Source organism: Barbus barbus (assembly GCF_936440315.1).
Source record: "Barbus barbus genome assembly, chromosome: 29".
In the NCBI taxonomy this organism is placed as follows: Eukaryota; Metazoa; Chordata; class Actinopteri; order Cypriniformes; family Cyprinidae; genus Barbus; species Barbus barbus.
In genome coordinates, this window is record NC_136757.1 from 17,786,009 (window position 1) to 17,809,429 (window position 23,421).

At 36.2% G+C, this 23,421-nt stretch overlaps 1 protein-coding gene across 1 annotated transcript in view; it reads right to left on the minus strand.

Moving 5' to 3' along the window:
• cpne5a (copine Va) overlaps nt 1-23,421 on the minus strand; it is a gene marked incomplete at both ends in the record, with an annotated part of 89,830 nt that overhangs the window by 60,595 nt on the left and 5,814 nt on the right. Inside the window, 6 exons of the mRNA XM_079383948.1 lie at nt 2,134-2,210; nt 2,348-2,362; nt 3,320-3,359; nt 6,137-6,240; nt 13,682-13,728; nt 15,681-15,721. Of these exons, the coding sequence (XP_079240074.1) occupies nt 2,134-2,210; nt 2,348-2,362; nt 3,320-3,359; nt 6,137-6,240; nt 13,682-13,728; nt 15,681-15,721 (324 nt within the window). The remainder of the gene's footprint in view (nt 1-2,133; nt 2,211-2,347; nt 2,363-3,319; nt 3,360-6,136; nt 6,241-13,681; nt 13,729-15,680; nt 15,722-23,421) is intronic.

Genomic DNA, 23,421 nt, shown 5'->3' on the forward strand with positions numbered 1-23,421 from the left:
GCACAAATAATGCCCATAAATGAAAGCAATTCACATGCCTCAGTGCAGTATGAGATTGAGTGGGTGTTTGAGTTTGATCAATAGGGTCTGCTCCACCCCTAACATTCACTCAGTTGTGTAGTGTATATACAGGCTAACTAAACCCTGCAATCATTACATCTCCCTCCTAAGCTTCAGCTCTTTTGTATTCTCTTAGCATTGTGTCCAAGCAGCACCGATTTAAAACAGTTCCAGCTCATGGAGGGAAAATGTCTCTTTAATTTAAACTGAACCAGTGTGTTTCTTCAAATAGAAGCACTTTTAGTTTTATGGGTGGATTATAATTAAAAATAAGAAATGCAAGTAACTGTATAATGATAATTCCACAAAATACACATTATCACATAGTCTTACAAAAAAAAAAAAACTTATTTTTTGCCATTTTTACACAAATTACGACTGTCTCTCAGCTGTGGCATCCTTTCCATCACAGCCAACAAATAAAAAAATATATAAAATTGTAGTTTACCTAACAAATATCTGACTTAAATGTTTTTTTTCAGGTGAAATATGAGACAATAAAGAAAAAATACAGTTTAAAAAAAAATCACTTCTGATTCAATCTGTGATTGTCAAATTAGGCAAGAAGTGTACAAATATAATTTAACTGGGTATATTTAGAGTATATTTATATCTAGCCATGAAATTAGATGCAAGTGTTTTCACGGTATGACACTGTTGGGGATTATTAAAACATTTTTTAAAAGTTAAAGAAATTATGTTAATAAATACCATGGCTTGTCGTTAAAAAATACTCCACCTCTAGGGTTGCATGACTGATACTTTAGCAATAAATGCCAAATGGAAGTCTCTAGTTGTGTTCCGTTAACGCTTGCAATCTGCACCAACAAGCCTAATCTGCTACACTGACATAAGAAACAGATGGTGGGGGATAGACGGGAGTATCCATCATCATTCAACAGCTATAACGCTCTAAACGACAGGAGAACACTAAAGTGCATGACAGCTTTTTGGCCAAGGTTAAATAAGGCCTATGTGCTTCATACAGCTATAAAGTTAATTGAGAAAAAATGCATCGCATGTTTATGACTTAATTAGCAAAAGATGACTCATTAGTCAAACAAGCTTTGGCACTGGCTTTGGCACTGGTTGCACACACACTGTAGCTCAGCAATAAATAAACTAAAACAATAACTTACAACTAACAATAACTGGCTCTCCACCCCTATACCTAAATTCATAAATTCAGATTTATGTGCCCTCTAGAAGCTTACATTCTGCAAGTGAACGTTGCTTTATTGTGCCATCCCAAAGAGGCACAAAATCACTTTCACAGACTTTTAAATTAAATGTTTCCTCCTGGTGGAATGACCTGCCCAACTCAATTCGAGCAGCTGAGTCCTTAGCCATCTTCAAGAATCGGCTAAAAACACATCTCTTCCATCTTTATTTGGCCCTCTAACTCTAGCTCTCTCTATTCTAATTCTATTCTATTCTATTCTATTCTATTCTATTCTATTCTATTCTATTCTAATTTTATTTATTATACAATTTACAAAAGCAAAAAAGGCCCCTAACACTAGCTTGCTCCATTTTTTTTCTATTCTATCTGCTTTCTATTTATTATATAATAAAAAAATAAATAAAAAAAAACCTTGATACGTGTACTCCGTTAAGCGAACTGAGACTTGTTATAGTACTTGCATATCATTGCTCTTTTGTTGATTTTGATTGCTTCCATTGTCCTCATTTAGTCAAGCGTCTGCTAAATGACTAAATGTAAATAACTTGAGTGCTGAATGAAAAAGGGCAGACTGAAACTGAAACTGGACAAAATAATGGGTCAAAATAATGTCCTGGTGCCTCAAAAAACATCAATATGCACCAACATGCTGCAGAAAATGTAATTCCCCATTTTTACAGTGTAGATAGATAGGTACTCAATAGGAATGAAGTGATCTACTTAAGAACAGCTGCACAGAAAGTTATTTCTCTGTTTCATTTGGTCAGTAATCTATCTAAGATGGCTTCAGGCACAGTTGCTGAGCCCATACAGCTCCTCTAACTTTGACTACATCCCAATCTGATTGAGTATGTAAGCCTGGCTCATAGAACAGTGCATTAGCTTCTTACCCCAGAGGCTTTTCCAGATGACTGCCTAGTGAACCCACTATCTCACCCAGAGTACAGAAGGTCTGACCCAGGAAGTCCTACAGAAGGGTGGCCCGAACAAAAGAAGGCACATGGAAAGTAAAGAAGAGACAGCAGAATGAGTCTGGGTGCTTCTGGGCATAAATGAGTTGTACAGGTAAAGAGAAAAGTCTAGGAGTGCAAGGCAGAGACGTACGTTGAAATCGGAGGGCTTCCAGGAGGGAGGTGAGGCCGCAAATATAACAATAACAACAGAGCATATCATGTAACCAAAAAGACAAAAATAAAAAAAACCATTCGAATTGAAGAAGTCAGGCCGAAGAGGATAGAAGAGAAAAAACGAGAGTTAGAGAATAGTGAGAAAGGATCTTGGAGAAGAGAGAAAGGGAAAAACACCCACGATGATCACTGATTACAAAAGAAAGCGAGAAAAACAAATCATAAATTTGAATTTCACTGAAAAATGAAAACGAACAGACAGACACACACAAAACATTCGGGTGGTTCTATACAAAATCATAATTCATAATTTGCCCCTACTGAGAGTTGTTTATTTTCACACTGTCTGCTTAGTTTTGGTACCTGTTATATTGAATATAATTATGGAAATCAAGTACGATGCAACCTATTATTTTATAACACTTATATAACTTTTATATACTGTAAGAACAAGAACAAGAATTTCTGTATAAAATTATTTCATTGATATATTTGATATTTTATTAATTGCACCAAGCAAATGTCTAATTTGCATACTAAGAAAGACAATGACTATTCTTAAGCTGAAAATGTGGTGCAAGTGTTTAGTGAAAACATCTCTCAATATCTTGTCATTATAGATTTGTAGCTTGCCTTTCATCAGTTTAACAGGGAAGAAATTGTCTGTATTTCACAAGATATTCAAGCACACTGCAGGATACATTCAGACCTTACAGACGTCAAAGAGAGCGTTTAACTTCACTTCTTCAGTTTTGCACAGCTTTGATAATGATACAAAATGTAATTTTTCAGTAATTTTAGATTGCATAAAACCAGCCGCAGAATGAAGAGCATGCATGTCAAAATGTGAGTGCAATTGCCAATGAACACAAAGAACTTTCATTTACATCCAAGCAAACACACATGTACATATAAACAAAGAGCATATACAATGCTTCTATACACTCACATGTTTGGCCAGATCAGGACTTTTAGAGTCAATGTCATATCTGAAAGTCAACAAAACAGCTTTAGTTAGTATTGTTATATGATGGCATATATTTTCTATTGAATAACAGCTCAGTTTTCTCAACCATCCTCACATCATTTGATCTGGAATTCCTATGAACTAAATCTTCCATAAAGTTAATCTTTTTTTGTGAACAATTTTTTTTTATTATTTAAAAGGCAAACTGTACATGAAAAGAAACAAAAAAAAAATAACATACATGAATACAAAAACAACAATGGTCTGCATAATTGTACGAGGAGAAAAGAGCAAACAACTGAAGCAAAAACAACTAAATTATCAGTTAGGATCAGGGAGAATTAGTTTTCACAAGGGATGCACAGGCAATTCTGTCAGCATTAACACCATTTCTGTCTAAAATGGAAATATTTAAATTTCTTCAAACAGTTATCAAAACAACTTTAGTTTTATTGTCAGTAGCAGCAAAAGAGACCACCTCGTAATATTTATTATTGCATCTATGAACATCTTCCATCCACAAATGAGCTTTCTGGATCAAAGCAATGCCAACCTTTTTCGTCGCAGTAGTTGTAAAAAACTTGTATGTTTATGGGAGCCATTTAAACCATTGACATTACAACTTATTATATTAATTTCAGTCATTACTATCAAACAAATAATTGAACTGAACAAATGAGAGAAAGTTATACCACTGCAATTGAATTAAGCCAAGTCTGCCTTTAAAAATCCATTAAAATAAAGAAAACCCACCCCATAAAACTTTTACAGACTGGGGTTAAAACCCCAGGCTTCAGACCTCCCCTGTCTTAATCAGTGACAGTAACATGACAGCCAGTACCATTCTTTAGAACACCGCCATTAGCCCTATTATAAGAGAACAGAATAACTTTGAATTCACACAAGTAATAAAGTGGGGTTTCAAAAAAAAAAAAAAAAATGTATACTTTCCATAACGAGGAAACAAACATAAATAATTGCATCATGTAGGAAAACTGTACATTAGTGATACCAAGTTTCCTTGCTTACATAAAGAACTGCCAGTAGCGATTATCACATGAAGTTCTAGATCAGTACATCAGAATTCGAGTCACTCTGTATTATTATCAAACCCTTATGCTACGTCCATCCCAGGAGAATGAGGAGCGGGAATGGAGCTCAGGAATTGACGCGCTTCGTCCGGTGAGTGCATTAGTTTGGTGCATTAGCTGGATACAGAAGAAAGGTCTGCAGACCTGCCTCTTTCAATTCCTTCCGTACTGTACTGAGGGAACTCTGCTTCTTTGCCAATCACGGGAGAGAAGTCGGGGAAGAAGCTCAAAATCGCACCGTAATTCACTTTCACAGGACCGCAGTGTCTTGCTTCATTAAGAATCCAATTCCTGTCATTGTAGGTAACAGTTTGAAGAGAAACACCCGCGGTTTGGAGAGATCCGTTGAAGCTCTGGAGTAAACTCGATACGTGCGTTCGATCTCGATATCTTTGCCCGCAAGTGATGAGATCCAAATCAGTAGTGACCGTTTCAGAAAGCTGATCGGGTCATCCTTCTCGGCCCCTTCAGGTAGTCCCAGCAGGCGGAGAGTACTGCGTCTGCTGCGGTCTTGTAAATCAGTCACCTGCTGCTAGAGGGCATCCAGATGGCCAGTGTGGTTGCCAATCACTTTTTTCTGCTCTCTCTGTTCCCCGATTAAAAAGTCAACTTTAGAGCATATATTCTGGATTGTAGTCATGTGAGAGGCGAATTCGGTACGCATTGCTGCTAATTCAGCCTTCAAAATGTCCTCAAATCGCTTTATAGTGACCACCTTGTTGTCTTCAATGTCGGCTCTGCCCGATGCGGCTGTTGGTTTAGTTTTCTTCTTAATTGGCGAGGATGATGGTGAGAGATAAGCGAGTTTCCGACTGTGTGACATCTCCAGACCAACAACAAATGAAAAACCCTACCCCAAATGTAAAAAAAGAAGACGAACAACAGCAAAAGAAGGTAATATACACCGAGCTCAGCTAATGTGTGACTTGGCTCATGAAAGCGTCACGTGATCCCCCCCATAAAGTTAATATTTTGATTTCTTGTAGAGAACATTTCTTTAAGTCAATACAATATCAGAAGAAAAAATCTGTCACTCCTTCAGATGCATTGTCTTTAAAAATCAAAACTTTAATTTGCATCTGGTTGTTGCCATAATTCTGTCCAAACAATAGAATATCCTGTAATTTTTTGTATTTAATTTCGCTGAAATAAAAATGATACATTTCCCTTTAAATCAGATCCCCCTTAGTGTGCATTTAAATTCTTGATGCTGTTAAAATTTGGAGCTCTGGAGCACAGCTGGTTGGCTCTGTGAATATTTGCATTGGTATAAGCTGGAATTCGCATAATCGTGGAAGGTTTCCCGCTGACAGCATTCTGAACTCTCCAATTAAGTCCAGCCTGCAGTGTAGCAGGCCTTTTTCAACTCAACAGAGCCCATTTAAGAAGGTGAATGAGAGCGAGATGGACAGTCGGGCATGGGAAGGGAAGAACACGTTGTAAATCATCTGGGATCCCACGTCACACATTTGCGTTTGAACGGCTGCGTGAAGATTGAGGATAAAACTCATCTGAAATATTTATCTCCCTTTCACTGATCCAGCCCCTTACACATGACAGTCAAGAGAGAGCAGCATCAATAATTACCAAGGAGGACGCGCTGGGAGAGAGGGAGACAAACAGAGCGAGAGCAGAAAGACCGGAGTGGGACAGCTCATCGCACCGCGAGGCAGATTCCTGTGTGTCAGCATCAAAGGGAATAACTCACATGTCAAAGCGCAGATTCTGCTTCTCCTCGAAGAAATAGTCCAGGATGTACTTTCTCACAAAGTCTGGGTTCAGGGTGTTGTCGATGACTTCAGTTCTCCCAAACTACACAAAAAGAGAGAGAGAAGAACTACATAGGAATGAAAAAGTTGACACTGTGCGGCCACAGACACACTGTTTAGTCCATTAACTGCCCTGTTCCTGTGACTCTGCAGCCTTAGGAAAAAACTAGGACAGCAAGAGGTGATTTTTTGAGAGGTGATACTGATGAATAACGGAAACCCCTGCTTAGGATATTAGGAATATTCATGAGTTCTAAGCTCAAGCTTGGGACGCCACTTTAATGACAATCTATTCATCCACCAGAACAAATGCAGCACTGTAAACTACTGAGATTTTTATGTTAATGTACAAATAACACTTTGGGTCCAGCTCTCTATGCTATATGTGCAACCATAAACATTGACATTTCATTCCTTGTGTTACATCCTCTGAAAATGCAAAAGGGCTTCGATCCACTAATGATCCTCCTCTTCGTCTTCTACTGTCTCTGTAAGGATGTCTGCCTTGCTGGTTTTATGTAAGAAACGTAAATCAGAGTTTGGAATTACAGAATGTGGTGAATATTTTAGAATCTTCTGCCAATGGAAAGGAAAATGAAGAAGGAAAAGAAAACAAGAAGAAAATAAGGAATGCAGGAAGGAAGAAAGGAAGGAAGTGAAAGTAATGTGTTTAGAGTAGAGAAGAGAAGAGAAGAGAAGAGAAGAGAAGAGAAGAGAAGAGAAGAGAAGAGAAGAGAAGAGAAGAGAAGAGAAGAGAAGAGAAGAGAAGAGGAGGAAGATAAACCTGTCGTCTTTCACTGTATTTTTGAAGGATGCTCTGCAGTCTGTTCCCTCAGCTAATTGTGTTTCCCATGAATAATTAAACAATATGAAGCAGATGAGAAACGCATAAATAAATGAATCACCAGAAGGGTGTTACAACACCCTGGCCATGCAGAAAGGAAGGAGACCAGGGTTTAAATTGGGTTGGGGCCGTCCGGGCACATAGACTCAGGGCTAGACATTAATGCTTCATTAATGCCAGACAAGTAACATGATTAAAACATCATAACCAAAAATAACTATGTAAACACCAAAACGCAAGTATTATTCTGATTTTATTACATTTAGTGGTGACTAGTGGATATAGCTACCAGGGGCGCCAGCAGGATTTATTCCAAGGGTTTCTTCCAATTTTTTTTGGGGGGGGGGGGGGCGTATGCAATAGTAAAATGATTACATTTTGTTTAGTTTTTTATAAAGTGAATTTATAAAAACGCTTGGAGCATTTTTTGTTCGTTAAATGTAAGTGTTTTTTTGTTTGTTTGTTTGTAAAGACAGTGAGCTGATCATAGACTATGTTTAATCAATTTAGCCTTCTCAAATTATCATGACTTGCCTAAAACAAAATCTATAGATATAAACAGTTCAAGCATATCACAATGTTAGTTTAAATGTTTGAACTATGTAAACGTGGCTAGGTGCATATCTAATCGTTTGTGTGTAGAGTGGAAGCTGAAGCACTTTGCAGGACATGGAGGCGCCAGAGCGGTCACTTGCATTTTTTTCTTGATAGTGGAAACAACTTCAAATACGCCGTAATTTTTGCTCATAAAGGTAAGAGTAATACATCATTCGGAACTGTAAAGGGTCTACTTTTATTTGTGTGCATTCACAATATCAACAAAACAGAGGATGCGCTTGACGTCTCGTCTTGAAAAGGAGTGCTTCACAATGATGAACCGAAACTCAACGAATTGAGTCACAATCACAAATATGATAAATATATCTATAGAAAGCTTTAAATTACTAAAAACGAAATAATTCAAATCGAAAACAAAAACTCTTTCATTATGTAATCCGTAAAGATGCATTTCTCTATAAAAGGCACGTCCAACGAGGAGATGGCGAGTCTTTTTTTCAACACCGTCTAAAATAGCCTATAAAAATAAGGAAAAGCAGGCACGATGCTTTATGTTTTTTTTTTGTTGTTGCTCTGCTCTTAATACCTTACAATTTAAACAAATCTGCAACGCAATTTTGTCTGATATGTGAATTATTTATTAGCTTATTTTTTTAATCCATGCAGCAAATGCTTTAAAAACAGCTTTAAAAATTACGTTATTGCATTCCAGAAGATTTTAAAGAACTTTTCACTATAAATTTTACGGGTAGCTTGAATGTAAAACATTCTCATGAATTCGTTGTATTCCCGTTTGTAAAATAGGCTACAAATGAATTGTTGTTGTCTAACCAGATCTCATGAAAGTGCGTGTAGCACGATTTTCTGTTTCTATTTGGCGTAATGTTTATAAATTGACTTTGGAATACAAAAGACTGATTCATTCATTATTAATGACATGGCTGGTTCAGTCGACAGAATGAGACACACAGGCCTATAATTTACTGCTGAAATGTTTGCGGAGCATATCTCAGGTCAGTCTGAGCGCTCATGGTACGCACAGTGCGTACAGCCGTATGATAGCTACTGTTTATAATGCATCTATTGACAGTATAAAGTTGCGCTGCTGAGGCGAGGCTCACGCAGCCTCTCCAGGAGAAATGAAAACGCTCAAAACTAACAAGCTCAGCATACTGGGGTAAAAATTCAAAATGGAAAGTGATGGCAACATCACTCATCACTACTACTGTTTAATAGTTCTATAAACAGTTCAATGAGCAAATACAAAAATATTACATTTTTGGCGGAACCACAGCGCATCTCAAAGCAACCATCCGATTCATTGCTGAATGTCAAAGTTTCATTAGCCCATGCATTTACATCTGATGAATCAGCCGTTTGAACAAATCGTTTGAATGAATGACTCAATGACTCACTCATTAAACGCTCACTACTGGCACCTACTGACGTTTTAATTTCGTTGAAAAGTATCATTTCCACCATCATTTCTTGTTTGTATATTCAAAAAAAATATATAATAATAATTAAAAGAATCTCATAATTTAATGTAGTTGTATTTTTCAGTGTAAATTATTTAATTTGATAACGTATAGATAATAACAATCACATTATTAGGATTGAATTTATAGATCAAATGTAAGAATTTGAAATGAAAGTTAATGAGATTAGTGGCAAAATGCCCTCTATAAAAGTAAAAAAAAATAAAAAGCCCTTGGATAAAATATAAAAACATGCAGATTTAAAGCCTATGTCACAGCTGACAGAAAACCGATGAGAATATTGTATTAGAATAAATCATTTGCAAAAAAACAAAACACGCACACATAATACATATATATTTCCATTGTCCTCATTTGTAAGTCGCTTTGGATAAAAGTCTCTGCTAAATTACTAAATGTAAATGTTAATATATATAAGCTCGATACCATACAAATTTGACTAAGTAAGTTTACAGTTTATTTAATGCTATACTATGAGAAACAGTGATCATCTGATCAACCATTTATCATGTCTCGTCCCTTTCTCCCTCAAACACACAGGCACATACACAGGATGTCATAACTATATAGGCCTATAGTTTTAGGATTCATCAGTGTGGATTATAGTTTTATTATATTAATAAATTACACTTTTTAGAAGTTTTTAATGTGTCAACTCTCACTCTTTCCTACCTATTATTATATGGCTTTAGTGCTTTTATGGAATATGAGCTGGTATACATATTCAAGAGCGTGCAAAGATGGGTAGTATTTTGATCGTATGTAGTGGGCCGGTCTGGGCCAAAATGCCAGGGCCGATTTTTTGTCCCAGTCCAGCCCTGGACCCAGCTATGGAGTTTTTGCCTCTGTAGTGGACATTCTATTTCAGTGAATTTCTCACATGTTTCAGTGAGACCTCACATGTCACAGTTGTAAGTCTGGATGTCCTGTACAGAGCACATTCAGGGCTTTATAGAGATACTAAATGATTGGAAGTTTCACCATGACCACACCCTCTCCTAGGTCTTTAAAGATGGCTAAATTTAATTTAGTGAAAAATTTTACATCCTTATGGAAATATGATTATTATTTTGTAATTGTCATTTAAATCTGAATAATTTTCAAATTGTTTGTCATAAAGCACCATCTCAGGAAAATGTTATGGGTTTTCAAATTCAAATATGACTTCCTGTTATGAACCAGGACATAATTTCATACATGTCCACTGTGGAGGACACCAGGACTAAAATGATGTTTATGATGCATTTTGGGAGACATAACAATTGAATAGGAAAATAAATTATATATCTATTTTGTTATGAAATATTAGATATTATTATGAAAATCTGGCCAATTATTACTCCCATTATGACAATTCTCTTCCAACAGCAACCCATTAATATGCTAATTAAATACAGTATAGATACACTGTGTTTAATGGGAAAACCAGTTTATGGACATTTTTACACACATATTGCATAAAATAAATAAATCAAATAAATTTTGTTATATATTTTATAACATAGTTGAGAATCATCCTTAAACAAAGTTTAGAAGAAAAAAATGAAACCTAAAAATGTATTGTTTTTTTTTTTTAAATCCATTTTTTGCCTTTTTGATGTCTATTCATGCCATTTTATTTTTAGAAAAACTTAATCATAGGACATAGAATAAGACATGAATAAAATATAATTTTTCAAAAATTTTAATTTTCCCTTTTTTTCTAATGCTCTAAACAATGTAATGACATGAAAAAATACTAAATTCACAAAGCTTTTTTTTGGGGGGGGGGGTCTCTGGAGGTGATTTAAACGTACAGTAAAGACCATCCCACAGTGCTCTTGTTAATGATAAAGATAGACATTGTATCAGTGTAATATATGCTTACAGCCTGAGGCATGTCTGATGTTCTCAGCAGTGGTTTAGAGATGCATAAACTTTCGTATTAAAAGACCATTTCCATATCACGTAGCCTGAACCACAAATAACACTCTTAAATCTGTAAAAATTAGAATGAGTTTATATTTCAAGCCCATAAACATTGATAATTGCACTGGCTAGGAATGACTGAACCTTCTCAAGCAAAGCTCTGTGATAGAAGAGCACGAAGTCATTAGGATTCATAACATAATGCTTTATGCACTGCTAATACCACCTCTCAGCCTGACTTTACATCTGCTATAAATCATTCTGTTAACCTGCTGCTGCACATAAAGCCTTTTACAGTTTTTCATATGGCACATTATTCTGCAAGTATTGCACTGGTTTCCAACCTTTTTGTCAAAATTGTCTTTGGACAGAAATCCCATCGGAGAGAGGAGATGCAAAGAAAAACATTAAACTTAAATCTCCAAACTGCTTTTGAAAAAGCTTTACCTCCCATTGAGTGTTAAAGAGGTAGCCAAGGCACAGTGAAAAAGAGCTGAAACCTGTTGAAACCTGACTCTCAATAGTCAATAATATTAGAAGGGAAAGAAATCTCATGTTCTCAAGTCACAGATAAGAAATTTGGGATTTCAAGAAGTTTTTCTTGAAGAGCTTTAGTTTTTATGTAAAGGTCCATTCACACCAAGGATAACTACGTCAGCATCCAGTCTAAGGAAGATAACTATGATTATAACATTTTAATATTTGTTCTAATTCCATAAGAATTGGGAAGTCCGCAACACAGCAATAACAATACCGACCCCAAAAAACTGGAGTGATATTGTTGAAATCACTTTCAAAACTTTTTTTTTCCAGCTAATGCCTGATAAAAAAACATTGACAGTGAATCACAATCCATCCAAATTTAAAGAGCTTGAGCATTTAATGAGGCATGCAACATTACTGCAGAGCACGTTTAAAATAAGCGTTATCAATTACCATCATTAAAGTTATTGTTCTTGGTGTGAATAGGTCTTTAGATTTGAAATATTTACAACTGCAAATCATGTTAAACTATCTTAAAGGTACTGTACATGATTTTTTTATTGGAATGACACTATCCCTATTAGCCTTTTTTTTTTTTTTGTTTAGCCACGCAAAACACACTGATGCATTTCCGCCCGTCCATCAATCCATGCAATCATAGGCAGCTCATCTATGGGAAGCAGGAAACAGAGCGTGGTAGTTGAAGCATATCGTTCATGTTTAACACCATATTGAGCTTCATAAATGTCAACATTTACTCATCCTCATGTTGTTCCAAACCTGAATGAATTTCTTTCTTCTTTTCAGCATAAAAAAGGTATTTTGGAATAATGTTGGTAACAAAACAATTTTGGCTGCTATTTACTTGCACTGTACAGAGAAAAAACACTGAGACATTTCTCAAAATATTCTCTAAGTTTCACAGAAGAAAGCAAGTCATTCAGGTTTTTTGGAATGACAAATGGTTAAATTATTATTATTATCATTTTATTTTATTTTTGCTGAACTATTTATCTAAAGAACTATACCTTAACTACCAAAAAATACAATTTACCTCAAAGCATTAAGCTACTCTATAGACTGTGTTACAGCAACTTTAATATACAGTCAAGACAACACTATAATCCATGTTAAGATCGCTCTAATGCATAAAATTCCGTGGTTAGTTGCTTATTAATGAGTAAACAATTTAATATAGTAAAAAATATAAGAAAACAAGAATGTGAGATACAGTAGTCGAACCATGGACACAATCACTCAGTCAAAGTAAGGCGCTTATGCTGTGTTAGTAACAAAGAGACAGACACACATACTCCCAAATCTCCTGCTGAGACAGAAAAACGATCCATCCTTATCAATCCCTTACAACTTGACTGCCTCTTTTCCACAGCGGTTGGTATTATACCCAAACAAGAGGCATCTTATATGGGCAGAGGCATGGAGAAAGAGTCGACACAGCTAATCAAGAGTTAACAACCTGCTCGGTGTTATGTAAGCCATCACCTTTCATCGTAGGAGAAAGGTGTTCCATCAAAACCATCTGTGAAGAAGAAAAATTGACACTGGTACCAGTTTTATTTTGGGTCAAAAAGTTGTTACAGCTCCTCATGCGCATATCCTGACATTTACGACTGCTTTGACGCATTCACTTGAGAACATCTGCTAGAACAACTGTCACCCACTAATAAGGGATTCAATTAAAAGGGTCTGAAACACAAATCAAGACTTGCAAAAGAGAATCGCAATGCGATTTTTCATACTCAAGGTCTTTTTCGCTAGCTCAGTGATGGATATGATAGCCTGAGGATGTCCGATTTTCAGCTGATTGCAATGACCTGCCAAATCCAAAGGCCGGGTCCTCCAGCTCAACGCAATTTAAGTGTGAAAAATCACATTTAGTGAGCTGGGAAGCATTACAAATCCATTGGCCTGTAACTTTAGAGCCAGATCGACTTTAATGCTAATCGCTAACGGAAAGTGTAGAATCATCTTAACAGTCAATCACTCTGGGCCATGGGGACAGATTCATGAATATTCAACAGGAGAATCAATGGGCAGTGATGGGTACCAGAGGGCTGCGGAGAGACTGAAGGGGGCGGAGAGACAGAGAGGATATGCAGAGCTGATTAGGGCAAATGAGGGAGTCTCTGTCAGAGCTGATTGTGGGTTTGTTCCTGAATGTGGACACTTACCTCACGCCACTGCTTAGACTCCACTCCCTGAGTGTACAGAACACACACTGAGAAGATGAGAGAGAGAGAGAGAGAGAGAGAGAGAGAGAAAGAGAGAGAGAAAGAGAGAGAGAGAAATCAGCATCTATTTCCTTTTTAAGAAAAAGCTTTTATGTTACAGTGACTGTAGATGCGTCTCTGAAGCACAGCTGAACAATGAGAAGCTTAGTAACCCACAGAAAAGAAACGTCACAAACGAGGTCTTTTGTTAATGTCTCAGATTTTACTTATAGACAATAATGAAATGAAATGGAGAATAAATTGAGTTTCCTGCTTACATTTTTCTCCTGTGAAATAGACTTTATAATTTCCTATAATTTGTGTATAGAATTTTGGAAGAAATCACAAGCCACATTATTAGGCCTATACAATATTTTTTAATTATTCTATACAATGTAGGGCTGTAACAAATGCTTATTTGGATAATGAATCATCTAATGATTATTAGAATGATTAATTGACTAATCATTAATTATTTAATTGACTAAGCAATTGTAGGCTTTCATTTATTAAGCTTTTGCAATGACAAACAATTACATAATATTATACAATAACAATGATTTTTGTACAACATATATAAATAAATGTGGCTCACAAAATGGAATGAAAGACAGAGACATTCACCATTTAATTAACTGTGTGAAAAATTAACTGACTAACACATCATTCTGCCCAACATCTCCTTTTGTGAGACATGTGGATATGGAACAATAAAGTGATAACACTATTTATTTTTAGGTTAACTATTTTATTCACAACATTATATTTAAAAAAAAAATATATATATATATATATATTACCTCTAAAAAAAAAAAAAGAAAACGTTTTCTTGAAAACCTTGCATTTACCAGTAAAGAGATTTAACATGACCTTTCTTCAAAGTGAGGAGCTGCGTAGTAATTATAACTGAAAACGACACTGACAATTTAGTACTGTGAAGCTGCTAGTAAAAAACGTGCAATGTAAAAAAAAAACATGACTGGACTTTACTGGAGTGCCAAATTGCAGAGCTCATGCAAACATCTACATTGTTATCATAAGATGATTTCTTAATTGCAGTTTTCTCACTGCTGTAATTTTTGTTGTGTTTGTTTTGTTACTGTGAGAGAAGTGCAGCACATATTTATCTGAACAGAACTCAGTGCGGGCAGCATCGGGGATGTTTGCTAACAGTAAAGCATGGCTTGCATACATTCAAACCTTTTTTTTTTTTGTATTTTGTATTTTGGAGCCAAAAGTTCATACTTGCTTTGTGATTAACCATAAGGTTAAAGAGTCAATATCTATCTACTGTTTTTTTATTGGGCCAAGGGTACATACAAAAATGTTTGAAAGGAAAATAAAAAGGTTCATTTCAGTTATTAGTTTTACACATACAACATTTTGGAGCGTGAGGGTTAAATGAAGATGAACAAAATTCTAATAATTTAATTATATTAATGTTAAACATTAAGTTTCCTTGATGAAAGAGCAATGTCTTAGCAATAAATGTTCATCTTCCAAAGATTAGAATTGCAAAGGTTGCCAGACTATTTGACCCACTGCTCTCTATTTCATAATCCCATGTCTTCAGCAAGAGATTTACTGTACACAGGTCTAAATGTCCCCATGACTCATGAAGCATTTGTATTCAGGGGGCTGAGCTCATGCTCTGCATATATTAAACACTTCTGCATTTCTGTTGATAGTGAAGAAAAGCTGTCGCATTGTGATGCAAATTCTATGCATGTGTTTTAGGCAACTTGCAGAAATAGCAGAGAAGACAAATTGCAGGCAAAGTGTGGAAAGCGGAAGAAAGTCGAAGAGGTGTGTGGAAGAGACCAAACCTGAGAACAACGTGTCAGTGGGGTACGAAGCCTGGAGTTTTTGAATGTGTGTAAAAAATAAAAAATAAAGTTTTTAAAATGATTTTAGGTTAAAAAAAAGTGCTTCAGCTATGAATAAAAAGAGAAGTACTTACAAGGATCAGACTTGGAGAACGTGTCCCGATCTAACAGGTTTCTGGGAAACAGGAAGAAAAAGAGAGTCAATTAAGGGCAGATAAAGTAGGTCACTTCGGTCAAACAGTTCAGCCATAAAATGACACAAAGACCTCACAAATAAACCTAATGGAGCTCTCATTTATATGTTATTTCAGAAACCATCCATTGCCTTCCATTAGCAGCCACAAAAACATCTCTTGACATTACATTTTTTTGTCATTTTCTCTGTGTGTTTTGAAGCAAGATACACTTTCATCATTATTCTCCAGTCACTCCAAAAAATCAGTGATCCATTCGAAAGCATAAGGAGCAGCATATGGCTACAAAAACATTAGCAGGGCACAAACACAAAATAGAAGAATGTCTACCATCAATGCTTCATAAAACATATACATTCACATACACAAATTATGCAGATGCTGGAAATACAGCTTTATCTGCATGATAAATACACAAACTATCTATAATTATTTTTTTAACCTGTTTATCATCTTATAGGAGCTTCATATTGCTTCATCTCTCACAATCATATCTCTCATATATTGCTGTAGCATGCTGATTTTTGATTGGGTTTTGCTGCACAAAATCATGAATTGGGTTTTGGCAAACAAGCTGTAAGAGTTAATGATTTTGGACCATGGTTTTTATAGAAGTCTTGTGGTTGGGCCTTTCAAGGGGATTTATTTAAGAGGTACCACTTAGATTCCTGGTAGGGGTCCATCTTGAATTGGAAAGTTAGTCTGATCATCTCCAATGTCTACTTGATTAATGAACCTGGGTTCAAAAGTGAGCTGAAATGACAGATTCTCAGTGCACCCCTGTGATTTTATTTAACTGCTGTTTGGAGACCGCTGAATTAAACAGTCTGCTAAATGACTACATGACAAGTCATGATTCAAAACATAGAGACAATGGGCCTCATTCACGACCGAAAATTGGGCAAAATTGGGACAGCATTTTGTTCATTTAGATTATTTTCCTAAACCGACAAACAAAGCTTTTTTTCCAGGGCTTTAGCTAGCCTATATGCGCAAATAGCAGCATAAATAGACCATGCACGCATCGTCGTATCACGCACCTGCAGCGCTTCTGTGATTGTGAATGGAGAAAAACAGAAATTAAAATATAATAAATAGGGCTACACGAAATATATGTATCTTAATGAGCAAATTAACAAAAGTAAAAAACAAACAAAAAACGTTTTTGTGACACTCTTAATGCATTTTATTTGCCTCACACGCACGCACACAACATTTCAACGTTACTAACTTGACATTTCAGCCATTAATCAATGCAGTCAACCAAACATAAAAGTTACACTGCACAATTTACAAGGTCCACTGTAAAATCAGCGTGCAGCGCCGAAACAAACATTTATTGCACATGTGAAGGGTGAGGTTTTACGTGGATATTGGAACAAAAGTGAAATACAATGCCTTGTTTACATCATAGATAATAATTTAGCAACCAAATGTTACATGGCAAAAATGGAAACATTTGCATGTCGAATGAGAGAGGTTTGTGAGCCCAATGCCGTTTAGTTTCGCTTTAATACATTCATTTTGTATTATAATGAATGCCACTATAGCCTAATTTGTGTTTTACTTCATAGTTTAATATCAAATTTTATAGCTACTCATTTTTTTCATTCTTGTTTTATAATACCGTTAAATTTAAAGGGTTTCTTGTGGATTAAGGTGTCACGAATCCAGTCCATTCACCAGCAGAGGTCACGCGCTCACCGCATGGACTCTTGCACCACTGTTGCACTTCACCATTGAACTACAATTCCCATCATCCATTGCACTGACGACACACAGCTGTCACCAATCTCACATTGCTCTGATTACACAGCTGATCACACAGTCACACACACTTTATAAGCCTTGGACTTCCTCTCTGTCATGGCCGAGTATTGTGAAGCGTTTATCACTCTCCTAGCGATAGAAGAACTAGAATTCTTAAACTCTAGGGGCGAGGCTTCTAAACTGGAGTCTTTTTAGGGGCTTGATATTCAAACGACTATTGTTTTCTGCCGCCACATTTATCAATTTATGATCTTTCGTATGATGGGATTGGCGCCATACGAATGCTTCATAAATCACACGTGAGCTCTGTCGTAAAATGATTTGTGCCTCGGATCTGCGCTCGTTTCTACGTTAGATTGATAAATGAGGCCCACTATTTTACATTTATTACATGATAACATAAAAATCACGTACAATTTACGGTCAAAAACTGTATCTTTGGCAGAATTGAACAGTTCTGCATTCTATTCAGCGCTTGGCATCTATTTAATTGCCATGAACTAGATTGTTGAATCAGAGCAGATTGATTTAGAAAGTGATTCTGGCAGTTTCAATAAACTCTCTGAGAGTCTGAAGCCAAATAGATCATTGTACACCTAGAAAATTGAGACGGGCTCAATGAAAACAATAAAAAAACAACAACTTTGATTTGATTCGACAGGCTTGAAAAGTATCTAATTTCTGTCACAATATCAATGTCAGAGCAGCTGCCTTTTAATTAAATTGTATGTAGCTCTGGAGTCTGGACTGTGTAATGGCTGTTTGAAAATGCAGAAACTGTGTTCTCTAACACCGATGAGTGTCAGCTACACATTGTTAATGCATGGTGTCGTATCAAACAGACACAGACAGAAAAAATGGTCACTTCTCCTATTAAACTTTCCTGGAATTTAAAACACTTTAAATTAGTCTCGCAATCCTTCACCGGTTTTAATATACAGGTACATCTAAAAAAATTAAAATATTGTGAAAAGGTCAAAGATTTTTGTCACTCATTCAGAAAGTGAAACCCATATATTATATCGATTCGTTACACATAGAGTGAAATATTTAAAGCCTTTATTTCCCGAAATTTTGATGATTATGGCTTACAGATAATGAAAACCCAAAATTCTGTGTCTCAGAAAATTAGAATATTACATAAGATCAATAAAAAAAAGGATATTTTAAACAGGAATGTCAGGCTTTTGAAAAGTATGTTCATTTCTATGCACTCAATACTTGGTTGGGCCTCCTTTTGCATGAATTACTGCATTAATGTGGCGTGGCATGGAGGCAGTCAGCCTGTGGCACTGCTCAGGTGGTATGAAAGCCCAGGTTGCTTTGATAGCAGCCTTCAGGTCATCTGCATTGTTGGGTCTGGTGTCTCTCATCTTCCTCTTGACAATACCCCATAGATTCTCAGGCGAGTTTGGCCAATCAAGCAGTAACACCATGGTCATTTAACCAGCTTTTGGTACCTTTGGCAGTGTGGGCAGGTGCCAAGTCCTGCTGGAAAATGAAATCAGCATCTCCATAAAGCTTGTCAGCAGAAGGAAGCATTGAAGTGATCTAAAATTTCCTAGTAGATGGCTGCTTTGACTGTGGACTTCAGAAAACACAGTGGACCAACACCAGCAGATGCCTTTCAGTAATGACCCTCTGTGACTTACCCTCTTTGAGAAGGGCATCAATGTTCGTCTTCTGGATCATTGCCAAGTCAGCAGTCTTCCCCATTATTGTGGTTACTGTAGGGATGATTTTTGACTTTCATGAACTGTAAGTTCTAATCATCAAAATTAAAACAAAAAACTTTTGAAATGTTTTACTTTACATGTAATGAATCTAAAATATATGAAAGTTTCGCTTTTTGAAATAAGTTACAAGAAAAAATTAACTTTTTCACGATATTCACATTTTTTTAGATGTACCTGTAGACCCTTGAGAACCCAAAAACCAAAAAGTTCCTTTATAGGGACAGAAGCTGCCGCTTTAATGCAAGAAGCAAACATTTACTGCACCCTAAGTAGTGTTTCATAAAAACAGGATAAACTCACATTAAAAATTGACTTGAAGCCATGTGATTTTTTTTTTCTGTTCTGTTTGTATTTTAAAAAGGCATGTAATAAATTATACAGACCTTGGAAAGTTTGAAAAGCTGAAAACTTGCAGCACTAAGAGCGAATCAACAATGTTCTACGACTAGTGACCTACTGTTAAAACTGTTGAAATTAAGGTTTCTGGAGAGCTATTACGCTATAGTCTTAAAAATGGGCTTAACTGTCTGAACGTATAGAGGCTCTGACAGATCTCTGATGTTCAAACACAGACCGTAAGTTCAAATTAACTCCTCTGGGCTTTGAGGCACGACTACATCTTAAGAGGAATCCTAGAACAATGCAGTTTAAATGTGAGAAGTGTGTGAGAAAGGTTTAAATTTAGCCATAAAAGACAGGACATTAATCATACATTTACACATAAATCATTAATCAATGCCTTGCTTGTCATGTCATGCTTACTTTCAGAGGTCTACATGTATACTACTAAAGAGAGTATGCACATATAATATATATGCTGTTATTGGACTTTCAAGATATGGGCAGGTGTTAAAACATTCTTCAAAACAAAAAAAGGATGAAAGAGGAGGCAAGAGAGGCAGCGTCATCTCAGAAATTAAAGTAACATTGAAAATCATTAATGTGCATAATCCATATTCATGCCAAGTTCTGTCATGAAATGCTAGATGGCACAGGCTGATGGGTCGTTAATGCAATCTGATATTCACAGCACTAAACTACTTGGCACAAGCTGATTGGATCATTGCATACGCAGCTAATAAGCTTGCTGCTTTACTTTTAAATGGCTGGTTAGCATTCACTAGAGCATTTCGCAGCACACTTTCAGTTCCTCTGAAACCCTCCACCTTCCCCAGCTCCACCTGTATAGACCTGCTATTATAGCAGTATGTCTTAAATACTCACAGCACCGTATTTGGCATATGTATTGGCAGTAGCAAGTTAACCAACAGCAGCAATTCAGTATCTATTCCACCGAGACAAAATGCATTGTCATATCCATCACCATGCTAAACTCTTCAGAGAGCTGTCATGATAGAAGTATAAAACAAACTATTAAAATAATACTAATGAAATTATAAAAATAAAAAAAATAATGTTTCTAAACAAAATTTCTTAACTCAGAATAGATGTTTGAATGTGGCTACATATACTTGTAAACATGGTTTCTGCAGCTTAATGTTAATAACTGTTATTTTTTCGGTGAGGAGGAAGTTTTGAGTTTGGCCTATTTTTTAATAGTACAATGAACTAGTACAGTGTAAATGATCTCTTGTAAAAAATAATTTGATTCAGTTCCTCGCGATTTGGCCCTCTCCTGTGTTTATCTCTGATCAATAAACATTCATAGTAAACACTCTCCTGAATGCTTGCACTGGATCATAGTGTTCTGCGTTGATGTTTGTGATGCTATAACACATCTCACTTTGGTGATATTAGCACCACAGATCAGTACTTTCTCTTTTCTAAGGAAGTGGTCTGACACTATTGGACTTGTGATCCAATCCCCTTCTCACCCACACTCTCACAGAACCCAGTGGCACTGTAATTGGCACCCTCATGCGGGAGAAGCTATTCCAGCCGGAGGGATCAAAATAGATTCTAAACTCCTCAGCCAGCCAATGAATCCTCATTGGTTCAAAGAAGCAGAAAAAAGTAATTCAAGTTGTTATCTGGTTAAGAGGGGCAAAGAGAAATTTCAGAGTGCATCTCAGCCCAAAGCCACAGACCTGGAGGTGGAGGAGAGGAAAGGATCATCTTGCTCATCATGTCGTCTGGAATGAAAACTCTTGTAGTCTGACCACCGTGACAGACTCTCAGGTCAATGGAGAGTCCTTATCATCATGGCTATTTGATGAACTCTGAACAAAGCCAAGAGCAGGACTGAGTATGAAAAACACCAGGCAAAACATTTCCCATGAGTCAAAAGAAAAATGGCCAGCAGGGTGTCATTTACCGTCCTAGGGCTCAATCTAACTGTCACCTAAAGGCACACTGGGCACTGGCAACCAAACAGAACATTACTAGAATGACTTTCAAAGGTCCTGTGCCACTTTAAAGACCTAGGAAGTAGTGTTTCATTAAATGCAATATGATCTACAATCCCTCTGTCTTCTCCTAAAGGAGCAATTACAGAAGAACAGGAGTGTCAGCATTTTTCCAGCTCGTCAACAAGAAAAAAACTGCATAATTAAATCCTGGCAAACGCAGTTCATAAACCAGGCATAAATCTCCACAAAAACCTTTAGTGAAGTCACAATCCACAGGGCCAACATCTCGTTTTGCATGTCTCTCGCTCAATAGCTTGTGAATGCAACTAATGTGACGGTTAATCACTGTTACACAGCAAATCCTGATCTATGGTGCTCATTTATGTTGAGTTACCTCTTTATAGGATAGATATGTTGAGTATTTGATTACAGAGGACAGTACAAATAATAAAACACAGGTTCAGTGGGTCAGATATTAATGAGGTGTCATATTGCACAATAAAATGAAAATTGCTAAAAAAAAAAAACTAATTAAAAAAATCGCTAAAGTGTTGGTAATGGTGTGATTAAGTAATTAGAGTAGCAAAACATTAGTTATCAGCCTACACCACTTGTAAGGACTATATGAATCAATTTAACAGACGGTAACACTGAATAACCAACAGCTCTGATGCAATATTTATGCATATTTATGCACTGGGGTCGATACAATTTTTTGCAAGAATTTAATACTTTTATAGAAAGGATGCATTAAATTGATCAAAAGTGACAGTAATAAAATAATGTTACAAAATATTTTCAAAAATACATTTCGTTTGAAGTTTGTATTAAAGAACACTGAAAAGATGCATCACAGTCTCCACAAAAATATTAAGCAGCACAACTGTTTTCGACACTGATGATAATAAGAACTGTTTCTTGAACACCAAATCAGCATATTAAAATAATTTCTCAATTATCATGTGACACTGAGTACTGGCTGCTGAAAATTCTGCAGTTTAAACAGTTTTTTTTTATTATTGTAATATTTCACAATATTACTGTTATGATTGGCTGGAGCAACGGAAACAAGAAAACATAGGAATTCGTCCAATCAAAGAGCCTTTATTAATCCAATCACACAGGGAACGTAGAAAACAGAATGACGTATAACACCAAACGCTAGAGACAGGGAAACACAGGGCATAAGTACACAAGGTAATAGAAACTAAACGAGGTAATCAATGGGACACAGCTGGAATCAAATTAACACAACGAGGACAGGAACAGGAAAATAACCAAATATGGGCATAAGAGGGAAAAGTAGGGCATAGGAAGGCACATGGGGAGCAAAACACAACACAAGACAGGTCACAAGTCTGACAATTACTGCTTTTACTGTATTTTGAACAAAAAATTAAGTATAGGGTCCTACTATATTGTGCATCCCTTAAAACTTGTGATGCACAATATAAAGTTGTGAGTAAATTAATAATTAATAATAGAGCACTGTGTTGTTTTGTATGCAAATAATGTTATTTTTTTACACAGAGGTAGCGGAATGCAAAACTATAATTACCACAAAACATTTTTTATCAGATAATTTTTACTGAAAAACTTATTAAGAAATGGATCAGAGTAAACTCAGGTCAAAGAAAGGAAAATTAAAAAAAAAAAAAAAAAAGCGATGCAAGTCACGCAGGGAAAAAGCCAAAAACTGACCTCCCCACCATCTCTGTTTACTACGCTAAATAGTGTTTGCTCTGGTGGTCCACCTGTCAGTGCCTTCATGAAGATGTCAGCATTTTGGAGCAATTATATTTTGATTAAAGAAAACAAAAAACCATGTTGCTTTTAAGCAATAGTGATGTTACACACCCAACCAAC